General features: G+C 32.6%; 2 protein-coding genes across 3 annotated transcripts in view; one reads left to right on the top strand and one right to left on the bottom strand.

The window, feature by feature from the left end:
* arhgap10 (Rho GTPase activating protein 10) overlaps positions 1–1,113 on the bottom strand; it is a 130,820-nt gene extending 129,707 nt beyond the window's left edge. Inside the window, 1 exon segment of the mRNA NM_001045250.1 lies at positions 682–1,113. Within this exon segment, the coding sequence (NP_001038715.1) occupies positions 682–835 (154 nt within the window). The 5' untranslated portion in view covers positions 836–1,113.
* prmt9 (protein arginine methyltransferase 9) lies at positions 1,042–25,974 on the top strand. 2 transcript variants are annotated; one of them, NM_001130767.1, is given in 13 exon segments: positions 1,042–1,156; positions 2,306–2,508; positions 2,678–2,826; positions 3,854–4,090; positions 4,206–4,373; positions 6,989–7,091; positions 9,566–9,675; positions 9,903–10,095; positions 11,369–11,552; positions 16,336–17,020; positions 19,329–19,482; positions 22,240–22,362; positions 25,538–25,883. In NM_001130767.1, coding segments are annotated over 12 exon segments (2,580 nt in total). In that variant the 5' UTR covers positions 1,042–1,156; positions 2,306–2,310; the 3' UTR covers positions 25,814–25,883.
* The last annotated feature ends 937 nt before the right edge of the window (positions 25,975–26,911 follow it).

The raw sequence follows: 26,911 nt of genomic DNA, 5'->3' as shown, positions 1-26,911 counted from the left end.
CAAACCAGACCCTAATAATTCAAACAAGTCCAAAAATGGTCTGAACATCCAAGACATAAAACACAGGTTTATTTTTAGCCTTTTTTTCCTGCTCGCTTCTAAACTCTCGGAAAAAAGCCGACATGAATAAATCCACACACAGGCCAATAGTCATGAAATGTTTACAATAGGCCAAACACGTGGAGGTGAAGAAGAGGGTCACATGACAAAGGTGATAAGCCTCATAAGAAACATACAGAACTGCTGATTTGACTTGAGAAAGCTTATACTGCCTTTTAAAACAGCTGACTTGAGTGCTGCAAAGATCCTTAATGCAAACTGATCAAAATGCAAACTTGAAACACCTGACGATTTGCACATAATTAGTGTGAATCATAACACACACAAAAAAAAACGGGTGAGGTCAGCAAGTGTTATGCCACGCAAGCTCATTTTATATACACCAAATGAACGGTGTGCTTTTTTAACCTAGCAGTTTTTTAACCTCTCGAGTAGTGGAAACAGTAATGACATGGTGATGACCTTGACCAAACACACAAAAACGTCCTGATTGGAGTTGTTGATATTAAATTACACTTGTATAACATGAATAAAACATTGACTAAATGGAAAATTGTCTCTTCATTTGATACACAATTCTTTATGGATTTTAAAGCAGAGCCAAAATGACAGGACACTTACGTTTGGTGGCATTGATGAGATTCTTTCCATCTTTGTACAACTCTTTGATGAATCTGCCTGTTTTTTCCAGCTCTGCTTCATGAGCTTTGATTTTGTCCCTGAAAGCAGGACTGTCCAGGTAACATTCACTGAACTCCAACGGGTGTAAACCCATTTTTACTGGACTCAGCTAGTTTAAAGACTAGCTAGCGTTTAAATCCCGTTACAAAGAGACCAGCGAATGAATAAATACAAAAAATGGTCAAATCAAGAAGCTGAATAAAAAGGCTGTTGTTAAAAAGTCGTTTCTAACGCGTGCTCGTGTATTTTAGGAAGACTAACGTTAAACGCGTCGGGACTCCTCTTGGGAATGGAACTCTTTCCAAAGGCGCACGAGTAAACTTAGTCCTGGCTGGATTAAGTAAATCCCGGGTTTAAACTCGTGTATGATAAGATAAAACAGCTCTGGGCTACACCGATATCGCTTGAAATAGAGGTAATAATATCCAGTGTGGTTTTTGGTCCGCGAATGACAGTCGAGCGCGAGTCTCCTCCCGCGTGCAGGACTCCGGGGCTTTTTCTGCCATCACGTCATCACGCTTGGCTCTCTGGAAAATCGGGATTTTTTTGAGGGGGAACAACGGAGTGTGGGCAGTGATGCTATGGGAATTTACACATATAGCTTATGTAGTCATGTAAATCACTCAGGATAATTCTATTTTTGTTTTCTACGTAAATATTTTAATAAGACAAGACGAGTGGCTTTATCGGAGTCAGTAGAGTGTGAAAATGATATGTGGAACTCTAAAATAGCGGATGTTGTTTCCGTCGGCGTGTTTAAACGGAACGGACCTGCAGTGCAGTGCAGAAGCAGAGCTTTAGGAGAAAAGCTGTTTTATTATTATATATATAGAGATATTTGAAATATGTTTAAAGCGCAGTTTAGAGTGTAAATCCAGCGACAGGTTGGAGTCGCTTGAATTCTGAAAACTAGCAAGCGGAAACAGGTAAAATAAGCTGTAAATCAACGTTATCTCCTTAATAAAAATAGAAAATATTGAAAGAGTGATGGTGGATGAAATATAAAATTATGCATGTTAAATGGAAAATGCAACAATTCTGGTTTCGTATTTCTACAATATTTGATGTAGTGGTTTTATTCTGCTGCATGGAAACGTTTTTTTTTTCATATAAACTATTAATGAAAGGCAATTCTTAATTAAAAACGAGTCATTTTCAGATCGTTGTTTGGTCACATATAAGTTACTTTACAGAACTACTTACTCCAGTATACCTAAACTGACACAAATGGAACAAACACAAATGGAAAAACTAAAAAGAAAGTTCATAAACAATAAATAAGCAGTGATGAACTTTGTTTATTTATTTATTGAACTTTTTTTCAGAAATCAATTCTTAAGATATTTTTGATTAGGTAGATGTATATTGATTTAAGAATGTTTGGGAAGTTATAATAGACATGGCAAAAATACTTTTGATATTTTAAATTATTTGACTATTTACTTATTAATTGAAGTTTATTTTTCATTATTTATTTATTTATCATTATTGTTATTATTAATATTTGCAATGCATTTTTTTTCAATTAACCAGTTGTTTGTGATCTTGATTTTGTCCTTCACAGAAGAGATGCCTAATGCCACTACAAGACCAAAGAGAACGAGGCGTCATAGACGAGCTCAGAGGGAAGATGCTGCAAGAAATGAGCTGGTGTCAAGATCCTTGGAAAGTGCTCAGCAGTGTCTGTTCAGTGAGGACTATGGCACTGCTTTTGTTCACTATCTGTTAGTTCTCAACCTTGCTCCAGCTTTGAAAGACTTTGCTAATGTAACTTTTTTTTTCTTCCATCCCTCCTTAATTATTTAATCACTGTTTAATTTCTGATCAGTCTGTGGAGTACAGAAATGTGGAGTTTAGTGATTTATTTTTGATATAGATTCAAACATTTTTTTAAAGTTTTTTTAACGCTTTTTTTTTTTTTTTTTTGTATTTACAGGAGTCATTTAGATTTACCTTGTTTAAATGGGCAGAAGAGCTGGACTCTCTTGGACGTATCCAGGACCTCTTTGATTGCTATGAACAAGCTATGGAATTGTTTCCTGTAGATGAGATTATAGTGAACAGCATGGGAGAGCACCTCTTCAGGTTTTGTTTATTTTTATTCATTTATTTATTGCCTGGTCTTGCTCTTGTTGTTTAGTGGTTTTAAGATAACAAATATATATATATATATATATACATTATAAAAAAATATATTATTTATTTATTTTTTTTTTTTTACAAATTGTACTTGCATATCTATAATTAGTGTATAAAGTAAACACTTTGGTTCAAAGATTTATGGTTAATATTACATTTTGTTTCTTACAGGAGTGTATTTATTTGATCACAAATACAGACATATTAAATAATATTTTGCTATTTTAAATAGCTGTTTTCTATTAAAATACGTTTAAATAATAAAAATCTATATTTTAAATATAATATAAATGTAATAATATTATAATAATATTATTAAATAATATTCATGTGAATGCAAAGCTACATTTTTAGTTTTCAGTAGTCATCACTCATTACAGTATTCAGTATCATCTCTCTTCAGAAATCCTTGCACATATACAGTCAAAGCAAAAAATATTAGCCCTCGTATTGGTAATGACATTTCACACTATTTCCTTTTATATATCTATTTTATTTTTGGGGAAAGCCTTATTTCTTTTCGCTTTTCAGCTCAAATACAAAAAAAATCTATTTTTAATCATTATATATAAATTAATTACATATATATATATATATATATATATATATATATATATATATATATATATATATATATATATATATATATATATATATATATATATAATTGACCACAGAACAAACCATTATTGAGCAATAACTCATCTTATTAACCTAACTTGCCAAGTTAGCTAAAGTAACCCAGCTAAGCCATTAAAGTGCACAGAAATCTAAATACTAATCTCTTGATCACTAGTGAAATATTATAATATTTACTGTCATTATGGCCAAAGACAACAAATAAGTTATTAGAAATTGGGGGGAAAACTAAATAAAAAAAATACATATTTTTTATTTATTTAATTTAATTTAATTTAATTTTATTAGCTGACTCCAGACTTCGAAGTTTGACTTTTGTTTCTGTTTATTTCAGAATGGGATTTCGGGATGAGGCTGCTGGCCATTTTTACAAAGCCCTTAAACTGCGGCCAGACTTTCCAGAGGCGAAAGAGAACTTTTACCGCGTTGCCAACTGGTTGGTGGAGCGCTGGCACTTCTTAATGCTCAACGACCATGGACGAAACCACAAGTACCAGTTAGCTATAAAGAAGGCTGTTGAGGGTGGTTGCAGCTCAGTTCTGGACATTGGAACAGGCACTGGCATCCTCGGGTGAGATTTTTCAGAAACGTATTACGTAACATTGTTATTTAACAAACATCTGCTTCAAATGATGTATGGCGGTGAGTGTGGTTTTAACAGTGTTTGCTTGACATGTTGTTGGCAGGATGTGTGCAAAAATGGCTGGCGCTGCTGAGGTCTATGCCTGTGAGCTGTCAAAGACAATGTATGAGCTGGCATGTGAGGTGCTCTCAGCCAATGGGATGGCGGATTGCATCAAAATCCTTCACCGGAAATCTCTGGACATGGAAATTCCAAAAGACATCCCAAACAGGTGAATAAAAGTCTTGTTGAAAATGTTTGCTTTTAGTGCATTTTGTTTTGTGATGAATAAATGTGAAAATGTATCTGCCATGTAATAGACAGTGAAGCTGAATGGCAGTAAACATACATACTAATAGCAGTACTACTAATTATACTGTTAAATGTTAAACAATTAATTATGCAGATCTAATTTTGTTAAACACTTCTAGGTTTCTGTTTGTTCAGACAGCTCTTTTATATTTTTATACGTTGTACTTTTTTCTACAACCACTTACTCTATTTCGAAGGTCTTTAAATAGTTTATATTTGCCTTTAAGGTGGCATGGTGGCTTAGTGGTTAGCACTGCCGCCTCACAGCAAGAAGGTCACTGGTTCGACAGTTTTCTGTGTGGACTTTTCATGATCTCCCCATGTTCGTGTGGGTTTCCCCCACAGTCCAAAGACGTGTTCTATAGGTGAATTGATTAAGCTAAATTGTCCATAGTGTATGTGTGTGAATGAGTGTGTATAGGTGTTTCTAAGTACTGGGTTGCAGCTGGAAGGGCATCCGCTGCATAAAACATATGCTGGATAAGTTGACGGTTCATTCCACTGTGGCAACCCCAGATAAAATAAAGGGACTAGGGGGAAAAGAAAATGAATAAATAAATAAACTGTGTTGCTAAGGATTTTCAGTCCGGTTTAGGTCAGGACTTTGGGCTGCCATTTCATTATTTCGGTGTTTTTAAACTGAAAGAAAATGAATGAATGATATTTGCTTTTAGTTTCTCTTGCATAACTTCTATTTCTCCAAATTTAGATTGTTGTTGTTGTTATTGTTGTTTTATTATTATTATTATTATTAATATTATTATTATTTTGTTATTGTTGTTATTATTTTTAAGGTCACAAACTCTGTATGTGACAGATACATTTTGAATTAAAATGAAAAAAAAAAATAATAGCTTGACTAAAAATAAATATTTAATGTTAATTTACTCATCCTAAGTACTTCCTTAGACAGCTTTTTTTAGTAGAACATTAAAGCAGGTTTTTAGCTAGGTTCTTGGTAATCCATAAAAGGCACATTAAATAAATGTATGCCTGTGGCACTTGATGATAAATTAAGTTTATATGAAGCGAAATGAACAGCCATGGCTGTGGATTAAAAGCATTAGTGTCAATATCATTTGTTCCCAGAATGATTGTTTATTTTCACAAGACCTCAATGTATAGTCAGGAGCCACACATATTAATTTTGTTTAGCCTAAACATGATTTTTGTTCTTCTTTTAATCAGTTGAATGTATATTTTATGAATAAAAGAATTTAACAATGAGGTTCATGTTAACTTCATCAAAATCACTGAGCCTAGACATTTGAATGATGGTACTGTATATAAGTAAATTATAAATTAAATTTGTTTATCACATTTAATACATACATTTGAAGTCAGATTTATTAGCCCTCCTGTTTAATTTCAATTCTTTTATATTTTCCCCAATTTCTGTTTAATGGAGAAAAGTTTTTTAACACATTTCTAAACATAAGTTTTAATAACCAATTTCTAATGACTGATTTATTTTATCTTTGCCATGATGACAGTAAATAATATATTGCTAGATACTTTTTAAGTTTATTCAGCTTAAATTGACATTTAAAGGCTTAACTAGGTTAATTAGGGTAATTAGGCAAGTCATTTTATAACAGTAAAGCACATTTTAAAGCATAATAGTTTTAATTTGGATTATGTTACGTCATGTATGACTGTGCATAATATTTTATTAGCTTTTTGTTCCATCTTAAATGACAATTTACAGGATTAACTAGGTTAATTACGTTTACTGGGCTAGTTAAGTTAATTAGGTAATTCACTGGATAAGTGGTTTGATTTGTAGCCAATTGAAAAAAAAAAAATCTTAAAAGGGCTAATAACATTGACTAAGCTAAAAGAAATAAGACTTTCTCCCAGAAGAAATAATATACAGTTGACATCAGAATTATTGTTATTAATATAATTTTTTTATTTTTTTTTTTTATATATTTCCCAAATAATTGTTTAAAAGAGCAAGGAAATAATTTTCCTTCTGGAGAAAGTCAGTTTGTAATTTTTTAAAAACAGTTTAAGGTCAAAATTAATATCCCCTTTAAGCTATTCTTTTCCAGACAGTCTACAAAACAAACCATCATTATACAATAACTTGCCTAATTACCCTAACCTGCCTAGCTAACCTAATTAACCTAGTTAAACCTTTAAATGTTACTTTAAGCTGTATAGAAGTGTCTTGAAATATATCTAGTAAAATATTATGTAATGTCATCATGACAAAGATAAAATAAACCAGTTATTAGAAATTAGTTATTAAACATATGTTTAGAAATGTGTTGAAAAAAATCTTCTCTCTGTTAAACAGAAATTGGGGGTGAAAAATAAACAGGGGGGCTAATAATTGTGACTTCAACTGTACATACTGTGCAAAATGTCCTTGTTCTGTTAAAAAGCATTTGGGCCATATTTGAAAAAGAGAAGGGCCAATAATTTTATCATTAATCATTTAAACATTTTTTTTTTGGTAGCTAAGGAGAAGTGGTATGATATACATATACATAATACAAATTAACCTGTATTAAATGTCTCTCTCTTCAGAGTGTCGCTGGTTGTTACAGAGACTGTAGATGCAGGGCTGTTTGGTGAAGGCATCATTGAGACGTTGATTCATGCATGGAAGCACCTGCTCCTACCTCCTCCTGTAAGTCACTTTCTCAATGATTTCAGCATGTTTCTGTGCTTTAACTATTCTGATCAGTAAACCTACCGGGGTCATGTGATGCCGCAAACTAAACTCTCATTATAGAATAATCCTTTTATACAAATGACTTTATCCTGTCTGATCCCAAGTTGATCCGACCATGGTCAGAGATTTTTGTCTCTGAAAATGTTACGTCTTGCGGCTATGTTAACAGCTACCTTAGCAAAAGTTTACATACTCGAATCCTTTATTCAAAATCATTCGTTTTGATATAGTTTAACTTGTTTTTTGTTTTAGTGTTAAGAGATTTCTGAATCCTCGTGTTATTTTACTGTTGAGACAATAGGGACACCTAGCGGCTATCTGATATAAATACATTTGTTTTATTTTTGAAATGGTGTATGTTTTATAATCAAAGTTCATTTATTCATTCAGCTTTTTCACTTTGTCATCATATAAGTATAATTTTTGTCAAAATATAATGCTGTTTTTAAATTGTCACTGTTCAAAAATAATTGTATTAGGTATATTAAGTTATACCAGCAAGTTGTCTGCTGCATTATCCAAAGAGTTTTGTGAGCACTGAAGAGGTCTTTAATTTTAAATATGCAAACATTATTATTATTATTATTATTATTATTATTATTATTATTATTATTATTATTATGATTGCTGTTACTATTATGATAATATATATATATATATATATATATATATATATATATATATATATATATATATATATATATATATATATATATATATAATTTTATTTTTATTATTATTATTACTATTATTATAATATTATTATAATATTAATATTTCTTTACTGTTACTATTATTATTGTATTATAATGTATTTTTTAATATTATTATTATTAATATTATTATTATTATTATTATTACCATCAACAGAGATGGTAATTAATTAACATGAGTTAATTAACTGTAGGTTGATTTTGTTATATTTCAAAGACAAATTTCACATTTGGTGTGCTGAACAAATTTAATCTGCAAAGGCGATACCCTATACATAAAAAGTTAAACTGGCTGCTTCAGTGTTTCAAATTTTATAAATACATAATTACAAGACTTGCGAAAAGAAATAACACATTGTGTGAAATATACACCATTATTCAGTTTAACATAAATTTATTAAAGTGAAAGATTTTCTCTTAATTGTACTGATGAAAATGGGGGATGCACTGTGATGCACACAATAGAGTTGTTCCATAGGTCATTTGATAAGTCATTTTCCATATGTTAATATGATTGAAATACAGTGGAATTATTTCTCAAGCGTTATTTAACTGATTAAGGAAATTTCCACAGTATTTTCTGTAATATTTTTTGTCTTCGGGTAACAGGCCTATTTGTTTTATTTCAGCTGGAATAAAAGCAGTTTTAAATTTATTTTACAACTATTTTAAGGTCAGTATTAGTAGCCCCTTAAGTAATATTTTTTGGCTGTCTACAGAACAAACCACAGTTATATGTTATGATAACTGTTATAATGACTTTGCTAAATTACCCTAACCTGCCTAATTTACCCAGTTAAGCCTTTAAATTGCACTATAAGCTGAATGCTAGTATCTTGAAAAATATCTAGTAAAATATTATGCACTATCATGGCAAAGACAAAACAAGTCTGTTATTAGAAATTAGTTATTAAAATGATTGTGTTCAGAAATGTGTTGAAAAAAATAACTTCTTACCGTTAAGCAGAAATTGGGAAAATAATAAAATAATAAAAAATTTATAATTCTGACTTCAACTTTATATCGCATAAGTATGTTTTTTTAAGTATTACTACTGTATATTTAACACTTTTTAAAGAGTGTGTTCTGCAAATCATGGTGAAGTTTTTCCTCCCTCAGGAAAAACTGTACTCAAAATTTGAAGTGGATCAACAGTACTAATACTAAATAATCATTTAGGATAAATAATAAACTGATATATTATTTTATATAACACTGATATTGTGTGTTCAAAACTGTTAATATTGTTCAATGCACATTTTAGTTTTACGACAACTGATAATTAAAACCAAATTAAAGGTTTTGATCAACTTCAAAAGTTGAATACTTTAACCAATTAAATTATTATTATTATTATTATTATTATTATTATTATTATTATTATTATTATTTTAACAAAACTAATTATAATGCATGGGAAACTTTAACAGCTGCCTTACACATTTGTGGTTTTTATGATTTTTTTCTTTCTTTCTTTCTTTCTTTCTTTCTTTCTTTCTTTCTTTCTTTCTTTCTTTCTTTCTTTCTTTCTTTCTTTCTTTCTTTCTTTCTTTCTTTCTTTCTTTCTTTCTTTCATTCATTCATTCATTTAACTGTTTCTATTTATCTGTGTTTTATTTTAAAAAAAAATAACCGGGGGTGCTTTGTAGACTTGTAACCTTTTTTTCTTGAAAATAGCTGAAAAGTATAAATAGTAAATGTAATTCATCTTAACAGAACCCTGGAGAACTCTTATCCAGCCCATCACAAACAGGTCGGGTAATACCTGCTGGAGCAACTGTGTTTGGAGTCGCTGTGCAGTGCCCAGAGATCCGAAGACACCACAGGTAAGAAAATAAATCTGCTTATACATTAATTTATAATTTATAAATATAAATATTATAAATGATGAATGATAATACATTCTAAATGTTATATAACAATTCTTCTAGATGATTTAAATTTAAAAATGAATCACTTAATCAACTGAAAATGTTTTGAGAAATATTAGAGTAAGCATTCAGTGGTTAAATTATTAAAGGCAGCTCTTCACCATACGATCAACCCTGTGCAGGCTGTGTGTGTCTTCGGTGGGAGGCTTGGATCTGTCTGCAGTGGGACAGATCTACAGTCCTGTGAGCTGTTTGGCTGACACGGAGGACAGCACTGAGCCCTACACCACTGAAAGATTGAGCCGTCTGCGAGGAGGATATATTCAGCTCACACAGCCATTCACAGCTTTGGACATAGACTTCAATAATGTGCAGGTATAGAACTCGCATCAGAGGAAAGTCATGTGTTTTCAAAATTTTTTTGATACAGGTCTTGAACAAAATAAAATTTGTTTGTTTTTGCAGTGTCATGGTCCTTTTTTTACATGTAATATTTATTATTTTATTAAATATATTTTTTAAATTATATATTTGTACTGCACTTTTGCTGTATCTTTACAGACACATGCTACCTAGGTAAGCATAGGAGACTGTTAAAAGATCTTAACAACTCCAAACATTTGGATTTTATTTTAATATAGACATTAAAGCTACATAATATTGTTAAAAAAGTGACTGACACTGTTATAAAAACAATATAAAAGCAATTTAAAGTAATCAGTATAGGAATAAAAGTAGATTTAAATTTTTTAAAAACCATTTTAGGGACAAAATTATTAGCCCCTTAAAGCATTTTTTTTTTTCGATTTTTATTTTTTTTGTCTACAGAACAAACTATCATTATACAATAACTTGCCTAATTACCTTAACCTGCCTTGTTAACCTAATTATCCCAGTTAAGCCTTTAAATTTCACTTTAAGCTGTATTAAAGTGTCTTGAAAAATATCTAGTCAAATATTATTCACTGTCATCATGGCAAAGATAAAATAAATCAGTTATTAGAAATGAGTTATTAAAACTATTATGTGCAGAAATTTGTTGAAAAAAATCTTCTCTTCATTAAAAGGAAATTGGGGAAAAAATAAACAGGCGGTCTTATAATTTGTGGGGGGCTTATAATTCTGATTTCAACTGTATATAGATACAGTTAAAGTCAGAATTCTTAGCCCCCCCCTTGATTTTAGTTTCTTTTTTTTTTAAATATCCAAAATGATGTTTAACAGAGCAAGAAAGATTTTACAGTATGTCTGATCATATTTTTTTCTTTTGGAGAAATACATATATATATATATATATATATATATATATATATATATATATATATATATATATATATATATATATATATATATATATATATATATATATAGAGAGAGAGAGAGAGAGAGAGAGGGAGAGAGGGAGGGAGGGAGGGAGGGAGGGAGAGTGAGAGATGGATGGATGGAAGGAAGAAAGGAAGGAAGGAAGGAAGGAAAGAAACAAAGAAAGAATGAAAAGGCCTTAATGGAATAGTTTTTACTAAAAAAAAAATACTAATTTACTAACCCTCAATTGGTCCCAAACCTTTATGATTTTTTTTTTTCTCTCTTGAACACAAAAAAAGGTATTTTGAAAGCCTGTGACCATAGACATCAATATTTGTTGCAGGAGCTGGAGGGTCTTTGCTCCAGGGAGGTGGTGCAGCTGTGCTTGTGTGTCACTCAGGATGGCATTCTTGACGCTCTGGCAGTTTGGTTTCAGCTACACCTGGATCAGGACAACCATCTGTCTACTGGCCCACAAGAAGAAACATGCTGGGAGCAGGCCATCTATCCAGTGCAGAGCACTTTCAGTAAGCATATCATTTAGAAAATATTGAGAGCAAAAAGTGTAAAGATGAATCTAGATGTTGGTCAAACCTGCAGAGGCCTAGAGATGGCTAAAAGTTGTCTTGAAACAGAATTGTGGTCCTATTTTCATTCTCACATACTGTATCTCTAAATGATGCTGTGTTTACATTTTGCAGTTTCCGTGCTGTCTTAAAGGGATAGTCATTTAAGATTAGGTCAAAAAACTTCATGAAGTTGAGTTAAACATTTATTGATAAAAGTAACTATCAATATATGCGTAAATAGGAATGAATATGAATAATAAGATACATAAATGTTAATTTGAATAGTTCATTAACCATTTACTTGCACATTAAGAATGTTCTTAAAAAAAACAACTATTTTTAAATAAGAAAAGGTTTGTAAATAGTTTAAAATTTAAATTTGTAATGAAAATAAATTATTAACAAAGTGTGAAAACAATCATGAAGTACATTTTAACGTGCTTATAAGTCAAGAATAAATCATTTGTAGCTCTATTTATAAACTGCTTACTAACATCTAATAATGTAGAGTCAATGCTTAACTATTACTTATATGAATTAACTATTTGCTAATGCTTAATAAATGATTCATAATGTGTAGTTATTATAAAGTGTTACCAAATTTCCTCACAATTTCCTTATCCTCCACTTATTTCAAAACTGTTTGAGTTTCTATCTTCTGTTAAACATGAAGGAATATATATTGAGGAATGTTTGCCTTTGACATCCATAGTAGGAAGAAAAAATATGTAAGTCAATAATGGGATCAAATTCCCACCTATAGTTTCACGGTCACGGATAGAAAAATAATGCACGTAAATCAAAATATTGACATTGTGTATGAAATTATAACACACAAATCGAAAACTAAATACAGAATAAGAAACGAGGTCACGTATTGAAATTTAACGAGAGTGAATCAAAAATTAATACAGATTTAGACAACATTAGTTTCTCCACTCAAGTTTGAATGTCTTATGTGCTTGCAGTCTTTTCTCGTCACTCTTGTTCTCACATTCTGTGCTTGCTTGCCTTTCCAAAAGATGCAATTCGAGTTGTATTTAAATCACAGGCGGGCTTTAGCGTCATCATTGGTCCACTTGTCGAGACTGACAGTTGCTCCTCCAGCCAATCAGGCGAAGGGGGAGTTGACGTCACACCAATGCAACTCGTGGATGCTCAAAAGCATTTGTTTCCAGGATAATACAGACACCTATCCTTAATTATGTCTAAACGCCTTATCATTTTTGATTCACGCTCATTTAATTTCGATACGCAACTTGTTGTTTCTGAATCTACATATGGGCTTTGCTTTTGGGTGTTATATTTTAAGCGCATTGTCAATTTTTGTTTATGCATGTGCTTTACTTTTCTAGCCATGACTGCGATTGTTTTTATTTGGGAATTTTATCCCATAGTCAATGTTTGTTTTTTTTTTTTCCCAAAATTCTTCAGTATATCTTTACTTTTGTTTTTCTATCTGTGACCGTGATTCTTTAGGTGGGAATTTTATCCCAGAGTCAATGTCTGTTTTTTTTTTCTTTTTTGTTGTTTTTATTTGTTTTTTGGAACAGAAGAAAAGAGAATGTGTGAAGAATGAGTTGATAACTACATTTTCATCCACCTACTTTTATACGCATTTTGGATATGCATTTAATATAAACATACATATAAATACATTTTTGATGGAAACACCAAGATAAGCATACATTTTGAAAATGCGGATAAAAATGTATGTGCATAACGGAGTAGGTAAAACTTTTTATTCGATAAGAAAAGATGCACATAAACTGCGATGGAAACACTATTACCGAACAAATTCCAGTATGCACATTAAAAGTCATGTGATTTTGTTATAAGAGATCGTATGATTATAAAAATGCACTTGAATGGACAAACCAGCGGGGTGAGTGCACTGTAAAACATTTGAAATGTTGTTTTGGCCTTTCTAAAATGCCTTAACCATTTCAGAATTAGTGTTATTATATTATTATTGACCTAAAGAATCAAGAGAGTCTGTGCTCCGCATCTCATGCCTTCAAACACCACCGCGTGTTCACTACGTGTCAGGATTGCCTTCTGAGGTGCAAGTCATTTATTAAATGAAGAAAAGATTCACATAGCTTCTCCTGCCACTGCAAGTTCCATTTTTACTGTTGATACTTGACGTATGTTAGTCAGGAAGTGACTGTTTGTGATTTTGTTCGCTTTGACTCGTTGAATGGAAACGCAGCTTTATCTGCACAGCATTTATGCGATTTTTTTTTTTTTTTTTTTTTTTTGCGCATGGATTTAATTTGCATTTTTGGATTGAAACATGGCAAATGATGACTTTTCATTTCTAGGTGAACAATCCCTTTAAGTCCATACTTAAAGATAGTTACTAAACATCAAAAACATTGCTTTGTTCTGGGCTGAACACACATGAGAACGAACTCAGAATAAAAAAAAACTGCTAATTATATAATGAGTTAAAGTAGGACCAGACATTTGTCAATCACACACACACACACACAAATATCAACAAAAATACTTCTGTAAAGAGACATATTTCCAGCATCTGTATTTGAACACACCCCTAAAGATTTGAATGAAAAAATATTAATATTATTTCCTTGATCCATATACCTAAACAATATCCAGTAAACCAAACATGAACCTTTAGCTTTTAAGTCTGGAGTCCTAAAATGTAATTAGTACTATATTTGAATTTGTGAACACTTCCTGGGCTTCGAATATATTTGTTGTGGACAATAAGGAGCCGTGAATTCTCCAGCGAGTTTCTTGATGCATTATTGACAGAAGCTCTTCAAGAACAAAACTACACATTAACAGCAATATGCTCAGACATATGGAGCCAACATAAACTTTTGATTTGATAAATTAATTGTGGTGATCGTTGCAGCTTATCAAAGAATTGCCTATTTAAACACTGAAAGATCATCTTACCGACTATCCACTTGTATGTTGTGCAGTTTATAGATGGGTTATTGGAAATTGATGATACCACAAAAACAGCTTGGAGGGAGGAAATCATTTGTTTATAAGTGTTCCCTTATTTCAGGAAACCAGATAATCAAATTTGAACTGACCAGCACTGTGTTTTGCTTAATATGCATTATTTGGTGTAGACTTGTACATATTTATTTAATTTAATTTGCGTGGAATGTTTTCCTAAATCCCTAATTATATGACAATTGTTTGTGCACTAGAAAGATTTATTCTTGTCCAGTGTTTTTTTTTCTCTCTATAAGTTATAAGCATGTAAAATCTCTGTTTATTTGGTTAAAATAAGAGTTGAGAATACATTTTAATCCCCTTTCATGAGTGCTTATCAACATGGGCATCAGTAGTTTTTGTCAGCTTCAGTAGTTATTGTTTTTTGCCTCCACCATTTCCTTTACGACAGTAATGCAAAAATAGAACAAAATGTACGAGATGTGTGTACGTTGTATGTGTGGTCAAAAAGAAAGTGGTTGGTTTTCATGATATACGAAATTTAACACAGGCCGGTTAGGGTAATTAGGCATGTCATTGTATAACAATGCTTTGTTCTGTAGACAATCAGAAAAAAATGACTTAAAGGGGCTAATAATTTTGTTAACCTTAAAATGTTTTTTTTTTTTTTAATTGATTTGTTCTAGCCGAAATAAAACAAATAAAACTTTCTCCAGAAGAAACAATATTATCAGACATACTGTGAAAATGTCCTTGCTTTGTTGAACATCATTTGGAAAATAGTTATAAAAATAAAAATGATAAAAATAAAAGGGGCTAATAATTCTGACTTCAACTGTACATACATAAAAGCAAAACTATACAAAACAATTTTGTTACATAGATATTTTAAATTATATATTTTTATCATATTATAATATCTTATATCTAATATCTATAAAATTCTAAAATCCATATCTAAAAATAAATAAACATTCCCTTAAATATACGCATGCCAAATATATGCATGCCTGTGTGTGTGTGTGTGTGTGTGTGTGTGCGTGCGTGCGTGCGTGCGTGCGTGCGTGCGTGTGTGAAGTATACACAAACACACTTAAATAATGTTAAAACAAACGTTTATTTTGGTTCCGATTAAATATTTCCCAGCACTAATTTTATTAAATGTGTTTAAAAAGTTTGTTTTAAAGGGCACCTATAATGAAAATCAACTTTTGTAAGCTGTTTGGGCAGAACTGTGTGTTTGTACAGTATGTCCACATTCATATTGGAGTGATATAAACCCAACAAGTCTCTTTTCTTTTTTTTTTTTTTTTTTAGTTTACTGACGTTAAAAGAGGATTTAAATCCCAGTGATTTTGAGGCCCACCACATTGTGACGTAGGAGTACATTTTCCCCACCTTCCAAATTCATTGACAAACTCCAGGTTTCTATATAAACATATAACTTATAAACATTTATTTCAGCTTCATCTGAGTCTGTTTCTGTCTCTGTGCTGTTTATCTGACATATTGCATTATAAGAAGCAGACATGCACATGGGAACGGTGGGCAAGGAGAAGCAGCTAATTTGTGTTTAAAGCCACGTTACAAAAACAGCTACAGTATACTCAGACAGCAAAATGGGCAAAATCTGAAGGCTATAATAAATAATCTGATAAACATTTTAAGCTAAAAATTTTACAGATGCATTCTGGAGACACCAAAGGCTTATTTTAGATCTTGTAAAAGGGTTAAAATAGGTGCCCTTTAAGAGGCAATAAAAATGCTATCAATAATAACCTCTTTAATCCATGTCATTCCTCAGACTCGGTGAAACGTGGTGACGAAATACTGGTGGAAGTATCCTGTAAAGACTCTTACCTGAGGCTATGCTGTGTTGCCATCATAAGAGACGGAAACACAATCCATATGGATAGTGCAACTAAAGGAGCTCCTAAAAGCCTCCCTGCGAACCCTGAGGTGGATCTGTGCAGTGCTCTGGCTGGCCTTCAAACTAACCAAGAGAAAGCATCTCTGGCTTTCATGCTGGAGTCCTCAGAGATTGCCCTCCTCAACAACACAGCCTATCACAGCAGCTTCCAGAAGGCCATGAGCAAACTTCTAGATTCTCTACAGTCAACTAGAAGGCAACAGGAGTCTAACGCACAACCGGATCCAGTTTACGTGCTCGACGTCTCTGAGGGCTTTTCGGTTCTTTCCTTGATATCAGCCCAATTAGGTTTCAACAAACAAATCGGCAGTAATTCTGGACTGGTTAAAGCCTACAGCTCGGTTGAAAAGGAGCATCACCAGAATCTGCTGAAACTGCTGGCCAAAGGGAACGGGGTGCTTGAAAGCGCACTGGAGTTTTGGTTGACTCATGTGGAGGACGATTCTGCCGTTCTCCAGCGACCGGCAACAGAGAAGCTCTGGAGCGCCATCATACTCGACTGCATAGAGACCTGCGGCCTTATTAGACAGAAACTGCTGGAGAAAGCATCATTGGCTAGGTAAGAGATTTTTTCGAAAATAAAAGTTGTACTAAATTAATCGCGATTATTTGCATGCAAAATAAAAGCTTGTTTTGACACACAATTTAAATGTGAAATATATATATATATATATATATATATATATTTTAAGTGTGATATATATATATATATATATATATATATATATATATATATATATATATATATATATATATATATATATATATATATATATATATATATATATATACATCGCCCAAGCTTAGTGCGTTCTAAACACGATACATTGCCCTTTTGAAGGGCACTTCAGAGGAAAAAAACAATCATGGCTGCCATATTCCAAGTCAAAAAAACACTTTGAAATGAAGGATTATGAAGGGTACAACTGATGGACACTTCCGGCCCCTAATCAAAGTTTTTTTTTTGTGTCAAACAATGCTTTTCCTTTAAAGTGCTCCTCACTGTAACTTCAGAGGGTAAAACCTATAGGGATTAAGGCAGGAGTCTCCAACATGGTGCCCGTCAGGTTCACATGAGTTGCCCGCGGGCCTGTTTTAAAAAAAGCTCACCATAGCACCACATTTGAGTAAGCTGCATCTAATATTTTTTATAGGTATTCTTTTTAAATCACACTTGCATTGGTGTAAATTTTAAAATGACTTTAAGTTATATACTAAAAAAAACTTTAAAAACATTTCCAGACAAGTGAAGTGTTGCATATTGATATTTATCTAACTTGTTAAATCATTGTTGACAACTACTGTGAGAAATCATTAACACGATCAATGTCTTCCCATAGATGAATATTATTAATTATTAATAATAACATATAATTAAAAGTAAATTAAGAAAAATGTGTTATTTAATAACTGGTAGCCCTTCACACTAATCGGTACCCAAGAAGTAGCTCTCAGCTTCCAAAAGGTTGGTGACCCCTGGATTGAGGCATAGGCATGAGGCCTTTCGAATGGAATACTTTGTTAGACTCCATCCACCATTTTGTTAACATAGCATGACTTATGAGTGTCAGTTCACTGCCATTCATTAATCCTCTCCTGTGGATTTCTCCTGTACTTTTCGCCAACTGTTTTTTTTTTTTTAATGCAATAAATTTAGACATACTACTTGGAAAGAATTTGTTTTGGAAAGCATATATATTACAGTGAATTTGTTGCTGGTATCTGGGTTGGTTTAGGCCTGTCAGGGATGAAACAAAAAATATGAACTAAAACCACCTTGTCTTAATGAGTCATTTGTGTTGAAGAATCATTCAGATGATTCAGAATGTTTGATTCGTTTTTAAAATAAAGAAAGCAGCTATTTTTATGAATTAATCGTTTAAACGTTCACTAAAATATTCAGTCAAATTGGAATATCGTAACTTGCCATTTTTTGTGTAGACAGCCAAACATACAGTCATATTTTGCAAATGTTATTGTTTAATTCTAACTGCATTCTTGTGGCTTTCATGATACATTAATTTTTAGACATGTTTTTTTTTTTTTTTTTTTTACCCTTTTAGCTAAATTTTGCAGGAAGGTAGATCTCCAGGAACAGGGTTGAGCAAAACTGGTGTAACCAAAATGTTCTAGTATTACTATCTCTACAATGCTGCTTGTGAATTCCTTAGTTTAGGCATTGCTAAGGAATTGTGGGTTTTGATATACATTTAGACAAGCTAAAATACTTATTTTTGACAAGGTTTAGATAGTTATTGTTTGACAAGGTGATTTAGAGTGGTAATTTTTGTATATGACTACATGACTAGGCTGGGCGATAAAATGGGTATCGATATTTATTGACAGAACACCTTTACAACACCTTAGTAATGTTGGTAAGTTAAAATAAAGTGGTTAAATGAAATTCTAATATTCCTAAATGCATTGTTAAAAATATTCAATAATTATCAATATCGAATGATATGAAACATGATATTGTGATAATTTTTTTCCAATATCGCCCAGCTCTAGTAAAAACTACTGTACATAAGGCTATATAAAGAGACTACACAAAAGCCTTAACATTTTGTATGATGCAGTGTGAGTGTGTGTGTGAGAGTGTCTCTGTGTGTGTGTGCATTTTAGGCTTACAGAGTGTCACTCCTTCACTCCTGTAGACTTTTTTTCAGCATCATGGTGAATTGTGAATTTGTTGGCCATTCCAATCATTCTCTCATTTTTAAAATGTCAAAAAAGCGAACTTTTTTTCTGTCTAAAATGAACAAAAAAACTACCAGAGAGTTATTTGTGGTTGCTTAATGTAGCAAATTGTCTGTGGTTCTTTTCTTTCAGTTTGTAAACAGTAGTTTGTTTGGTCAACATTTCAGGTGTTTGTTGGAGGACGGTGGACAGATTTTTCCAGAGCGCATTGTGATCCATGGGATGCTGGTAGAGTCAGACACGCTGCTTCTTGAAAACGCCGTTCAGGGAACCGAACCAACACTCGGGTTTAACATCGCTCCATTCATCAATCAATTCACAGTATGTACTGTAGCTGATCTCCATCTTTTGTCTTTGAGAACCTGGGCCCTGTTTTTCAAAAGTAATCCACTAGGTTATTGGATAAGGGATTGGATCAAATCTTGAAAATGGGTTTTTCAAAAGAAAAAACGGATTACATAATCGGATTAGATCACGTAATCCAATCTTGGTTTTGATCCGGATCAAACCTTTAGTTTGGGTTTTTCAGACCTTTTTTGTAGGATTTGGATCACTTTGATCCAAAAAACCTGGATTACACTGATCCCATCAGAAGGGTGGATTTAGCGTGGATTTCATGTCCCAAATATAATGAAAACTTATAAAAATATATTAGATAAAACTATATTTGGATCATGCAGTATCTTACGAGATATACTATTTATTCATAAGGTTTTAATTTTATTTGTTCATCTGTCAGGCTATAGTGATTATTGGCTTTAACGTATTTAGCCTTTCAGTATAGGCCTACAGCAAAATAGAAAGAGTTTGGCCTCATAAAATAACCCCCCAAACAGCTGTCAAAATTTACCAAAAACAATACATTTTATTCTGTTACTAATTGATATATATATATATTCATCACAATGGAAAATACTTTTGTGTTTAGAATATTTATTAGTGATGCATGCAATGATTACAGAATAACAAAAACAATGCAAAGAATGGCAATGCCTGTTTTTTTAAATCACTTTCAACAATTGCAAAAAGAGACTGGGCAGAAGTTCAGCTTCATCTGGCAAAGGAACAACTGACTGACCAAACTGCAGCAAACCAAGACCACACTTGAGATCTGCCTCCTAAAGAATACGCTCAGACAAGCTGCTCCCTCCACATCAGATGAGTCTGACATTATTGTGGAGGTTTGAACATTATCTTTTTTTTTTATTCAATACATCTATATTTGAAACTTATTATAAATATCCTCAATGTACAGTGTTGTAGATCTCAGATGAGCGGACTGCTGGAAGAGGATGGGGTGGGGTTTTTCTTGCTTTTATTATTTATTATTATAATTATTTTATTATTTATAAAATTTTCTTAGTTTTCATTTCAAATAAAAATAAAGTTATATTTACCCCACACTGGCTATTCTACTTGTTGCTCTTTACATAGGCCTATCTATCCATCTACATTGTGATTGAGCACTGGTAATCCAGATTTAGTGATCTTGAAAAGTTCCTATCCGGATCAGATTGATCCAATCCAATGTTGCTTTGAAAAACTGGCTCAAAAAGTAAGCTGGATTACGTGATCACGGATTGCAAAAACAGGATTACTAAATAATGACATTTTGAGTGAACTATCCCTTTAAGTGCAATTGAAGACTTTATTTTCTCATTTTTCACAATTTACTACATTTCCAGTGCCCAGGGCCAGATTAACCAATGGGCATTATTGCCAGGGGCCCGTGCAAACTTTGGGGGGGGGGGGGGGGGGGGGGGGTGATTTTGGAGTGTCTATTTATGCTAAGTGCAAATAGCACACCTACTTGGAATAAGCTAGTTGAGTGATTCCCGCCCATCACCGTTTTATTAGACAGGCAACATAACTAAAGAGCGCAACAGACAGCAATATGAGTGGTGTAGCTCGTAAAGCAAATGGCAACATGTTTAGTTGCGATCGATCATGTACCCAGTTCGAATCCAGCGTCTGATAAACAGGCCCTTTTTTTCATTATAAGTTTGTAAAAGACATTAAAAATACCCTAAATATAAATTTTAGTACTGCTTCGGTGAACTTAAACAAGCATATTAAAATCCATAAATTTTCAATAGTTGTATTAGTATTTTTGTTTTCAAATTATGCCTTAAATGCTTTAAAAATAAGTTAAATCTTTGTAGACTAGAAATATGTGTACTGTATATCATTTATTTAAAAAATGTGGCCAATAAATTATATATTAAATTTATTTCAAAAATAATATATTGATCTTATTTTTTAATTTAACTATTGCGGTGCGGCCAGGTAGGGGGCTTACAAGACATTGTGCCCAAGGGCCTTTGAATTCTTAATCCGAGCCTGCCAGTGTCACAAAGTTTATCATATTTTGACATAATAAGACAAAATGATTGGATTACTAATGAAGCCACTACGTTGTGTTGAACATTGCACAGATGTATGGTTTCATACACATAATCTACTCGGACTATTTGAACTGCAATTTGTTTTCTAAAATAAAATGTTGCTGAATTTCAAAACACTTATTTTTGTTGTATTTTTAATACAAAACATTTTCGACCTTAGTGAGCATAAGAGTGATTTAGCTTCAATCAAAGTCAGAGACTTATTAGCCTTGTATCACTTATTATATAATGTTTGCATACCATTTCTTTTTACAAGACTGGACTTTGACCTGCAAACTCAAGGGTACATTCTAGAGCAGATGCCAAAACAGGGTGGTTGCTGCAGTTTTCTGAACTGAATCGCAGTGTTTATGTTACATCCTCTCCTTTTTTTAACACCTTAAGTTTTCAGAAAGAATTCTGCATGAGCGCTTTATTTTTAAAATTGCTGTATGGAGTATTGTGAAATGCCATACATCCTTATCAGAAAGAGAAGACAAAACATACAGTTGGAAAGATCCCAACTATCAAGATATTTTCCAGGTTGCAGATTATCCTATTTTATTTAAATGCCCTCTTGTGTTCAAGCTGTGGCCTGATAAGTGGGTGTTGAAAGAAATTTGATTACATTCAGTGTGTTTTCTGTAAATTAGACTGTGTGTTTAATGTGTCTCTTTTTTATTTCCTTTCCCAGGTTCCTGTTCATATGTTTTTGGACCTGTCCACCCTTGAGTGCAGGCAACTTAGTGAACCAGTTGAACTCTTCACACTGGACCTCATGAACAGCAGTGCCAACTACACTGACAAACAAGTCAAAGTCAGTTTTTGTTCTTTTGTTTTTCTAAAGCATATTGTTAACTAAAATATTTATATATTGTTATTATTAATCACTAATTGAATTGTGATAGTATATTTACAAAATGTCTATGAAACTTGCTGGGTTCCACACATTCAATTTGTGTTGGGAAAACATGAAAAAATTAAGTTAACTTATGTGTTTTTACAAATTCATGTGGATTGAACATAAAACAATTAAGTTGTCCCCCCAAAAAACTCAAGAATTGTGTTGGTTTAGATCATTTTAAATAAGTAGTTTAAACTAACAGCGAACATCATTTATTGAGTGGAACATGATCTTTACTTAAAGGGATAGAGCACTGTCAACATTCACTCATTCACTTGTCACAAACCTGTTTGTTTCTTCTGTTGGACAAAAAACAAGTTATTTTGAAAAATGTTGTTAACCTGTAACCATTGACTTCCATAGTATTTGTTTTTCCTACTATGGAAGTCAATGGTTTTAGGTTTCTAACATTTTTCAAAATAACTTGTTTTGTGTTTAACAGAAAATGGAAACACTTTGGACCAACTTCACAGTGCGTAAATATTCAGTCCAGTTAAACATTTTGAATAAACTGTCACTTTAATATTGAAATCATTTTGGGCATTAAAAAAACTAGAATTTTGACCCATACAGTATATTTTTGGTTTTTGCCAGTGTAAAAAAAATACCCATGCAACATAAGACTGGTTTGAGTCACATATATTACAAAATATTTAAATGACACTGATGTGTCATTCATTCATTCATTCATTTTCTTGTCGGCTTAGTCCCTTTATTAATCCGGGGTCGCCACAGCGGAATGAATCGCCAACTTATACAGCAACCCAATTCACCTGTACCGCATGTCTTTGGACTGTGGGGGAAACCGGAGCACCCGGAGGAAACCCACGCGAAGGCAGGGAGAACATGCAAACTCCACACAGAAACGCCAACTAAGCCGAGGTTCGAACCCGTGACCCAGCGACCTTCTTGCTGTAAGGCGACAGCACTACCTACTGTGCCACTGCCTCGCCACAATGATGTATGAAACCTAAAATAAAAGATGTGTAAGAAATGAAGAGCAAACTAAAATTTAATTGAATGATTCCAACATGTTTAAGTAATGATTTTTTTAAGAAATGATTTTAATTGAGTTCACCCCATTTTGAAAATGAATATTTATATCCATTTCTCAGTGAATATTGGCAATATATTTGGTTCATTTAAACAAAACAGATTTATTAAACAGATATATTTATTAAAGTAATATTTTAATTACCAAACATATTTAGAAATTGAAAGATAATACAATTAAATTGAAGCAAAAAAAATACAACCTACAAAATTTCAAATAAATACTTTAATTTTAGTTTAATTAATATTAATTTTAATTAATTTTGCTTCTCTTGATTCTCCCTCTTTTTTTAAATTTGTATTTAAAATTTTACTATAACATAAATTTAGGAGCACTTGTTTTTGGACCGTTATCGTAAGTTATTTTGTTAGATAAGCTCCAGATTTTGCTTCATTACTGACTTATCTAATGTATATGCACAAATATAATATTGTATAGCTTCCTATTATAATTGTAATGAATAAGTAAGAGAGATTTGTGAGGGGTGTACTTATATATGCTGAGTACTGTATCTTGTTGTTTTTTTATTTTACTGGGTAAGGACTGAGAATAAGGATTTAGAATAGGTCTGCATGATATTGAAAAAATCTGATATTGCAATATTTAATATTGATTATGAACATTGAATACAGTTTGACTAGATGGTTTGAATAGTTCTACAAGAGCTATTTAATAGTTATGGTTTTCTGAGGAGTCTAAGAGCATTTAGGTACAGAAATTGAATAATCACAGTGCAAATATCTAAAATTTCTTGGATCAAGTAAAATATTGTTTTGTTTTCAACTTCAGAAGTCAAATTTAGGAGTTTTTGCTTCAAACTAGTAAAATAATCGTGTTTTCACTTTGAAATGTACATATTTGTACTAGAAATAAGACAAAAACTCTTTTTTTGTATAAATTGTAGAAATTCCGCCTGCCTGCTCTACCAAAGGGTTAAGCGTATTTTGACTGTTAAAGTCATTTAAAGAATGGTTTACACTACACAGCATTATTGGTTTACAAGATAATCAAACAAACATAATGTTGCAATAGGCGACGCAGTGGCGCAGTGGGTAGCACGTTCACCTCACAGCAAGAAGGTCGCTGGTTCGATCCTCAGCTCAGTTGGCGTTTCTGTGTGGAGTTTGCATGTTCTCCCTGCGTTCGCGTGGGTTTCCTCCGGGTGCTCCGGTTTCCCCCACAGTTCAAAGACATGCGGTACAGGTGAATTGGGTAGGCCAAATTGTCCGTAGTGTATGAGTGTGTGTCTGTATGTGTGGATGTTTCCCAGAGATGGGTTGGCATCTGCTGCGTAAAAACTTGCTGAATAAGTTGGCGGTACATTCCGCTGTGGCGACCCCAGATTAATAAAGGGACTAAGCCGACAAGAAAATGAATGAATGAATAAATCCTGTTGCAGTACTACACTTGATTAAGGTTTTATTGTAGAAAACAACAACAAGAAAGCATGTTAAATGAAAATCTGAAATATTTTATGTCATACTTCAAAATATAAAGATGATTTAGTATTCAATTATTTTTTTTTTAAATCTGAATATTTAAAAAAAAAATAAATTGGTCTTAAACTTCAAATTTTCAGATTTTTCATAAAATATGTATTAATTCTGGTACTTTTACCATAAACCAACATATCATTCATTTGGTAGAGGTTGATATTTTAGAAATTGTGTTGAAAAAAAATGTCTTGAGTGTGTTTACTAGCGACTTTAGGAGTTAAAAATGCTATCCAAATGTCTTTTTCTTGGTGGAGCAGTTAAAGGTCTTTAAATACAATTCTGTAGCTCCTGGTCAACTATAATTCAGACTCTAAATTGCATATCTTGCGTTGTGACTATTGTGCATGTGCACATTGCATTATTGGTGCTGAAATGATATATTGTGCAGCCCTAATCTCGAATGAAAAGGTAGTCTCAGATAAAGCATTAGCATAAATAGTAGATCAGCGTGTCATCTATTAACTCAGTGATAATAAAAGCAGTTTATCTCGAGTTTTATTTCAAACAATCTTTGACTTTTTTTTTTTGGATTTGGCAGGTGCAGGTCAGCACCTCAGGCAAGGTGAGTGCCATTCCCTTCTGGTACCAGATCCATCTGGACTGTTGGCAGAGCGTCAGCACCTACAGCAAGGATTCTCACTGGAAGCAGGCGGCAGTGGTCCTCCAGCAGCCTCTAACCGTCAGCAGAGGAGACTGGCTTCAACTCAGCGTCCGCCTGCATAAAAGCAGCATCTCCATTACAGCCGTTAAAGAGGAGGAGCCAGGCGCTAATGATGTCAACACTGAGGTGGAGTCTGCGACCAATGACACATGATGAGAGGGACTTAAACATCATGTATTTTAAAACACTCTATGATCAATGAATTTGGCAGTTGTTTAATTGCTATACAGTAAATAAAGTTATTTACAAAACGAAACGCATCACAAAATATTTCAACAGACTTTTGTCAGAACATTAAAATAATTTCACTAGGATTTTGTGGCTTGATTTTTGCAGATATGGAATGGACGGTTTGCTCAACGGATATTTTGAGATCATTTACACACTTTTCATTACAAAATGTGTGTCTTTCTTGTGTGGAACGTAAGATTATATAATATAGTGGTTCCTGGAGACCTCTATTTTAACTATTAAAATCCTTAATGACGATTTAAAAATTGTAAAAAGTAATTGTTAGGTTTTTAATAATTGCTACAATTGTGTAAATATTAAAATAATAATATTAACAATTATGGGCAGACTTTAAAGTTGGTTTCTTGACTTAAAAATATCATCTATTATTTACTTACCAAACAAAACACTTTTTTTAGAATGCAAAATATGTTTTTGTAGCATTTGCAACAGTGTATGAGTATTTGTATAAAACAGTGTATAAGTAAGTTAAAATGTAAATGAGAACACAAGTCTGTACTCTGCGTTCTTGGTATTGAGATCGGATTGGTTTATTTGCATGTTACACACTTAGTGAAGTTTATAAACCAATTTCGAAAGGAGCATGTGATATGATTGATCGCAGCTGGTCTCTCATCTGTAGTCAGTTATAATCCAATCAGATTGATCCAAGCCTACGCTGTAAAATAAATTGTTATTTTACTTTTTTTTTCGTCAAGAAAAAACGTAAAATAACAGCTGTAAATTACAGACATTTTACAGAAAGTAAAGACATTTCCTTAAATTTAGATGCCTGGTAAATTTCTGTAACTTACTGTCTGTTATTTTACTGTAAATGTCTAATTTAATGGCCGTTATTTCACCCCAGCTGCCGAAAAAAAAGTAAAATAACCAGGGCTTCAGATTAACATCCACCAACCCGCCAAATGCGGGTAGATTTCAGCTCTGGAGGGTTAGACGGATACCTCCACTAGCCAATTTGGCTGGTTGGAAATAATTTTTAAATTGTAGTTTTCTTAA

This window comes from Danio rerio, chromosome 1, assembly GCF_049306965.1.
Source record: "Danio rerio strain Tuebingen ecotype United States chromosome 1, GRCz12tu, whole genome shotgun sequence".
Classification (NCBI taxonomy): Eukaryota; Metazoa; Chordata; class Actinopteri; order Cypriniformes; family Danionidae; genus Danio; species Danio rerio.
This window is presented reverse-complemented; position numbering and strand designations above follow the sequence as displayed.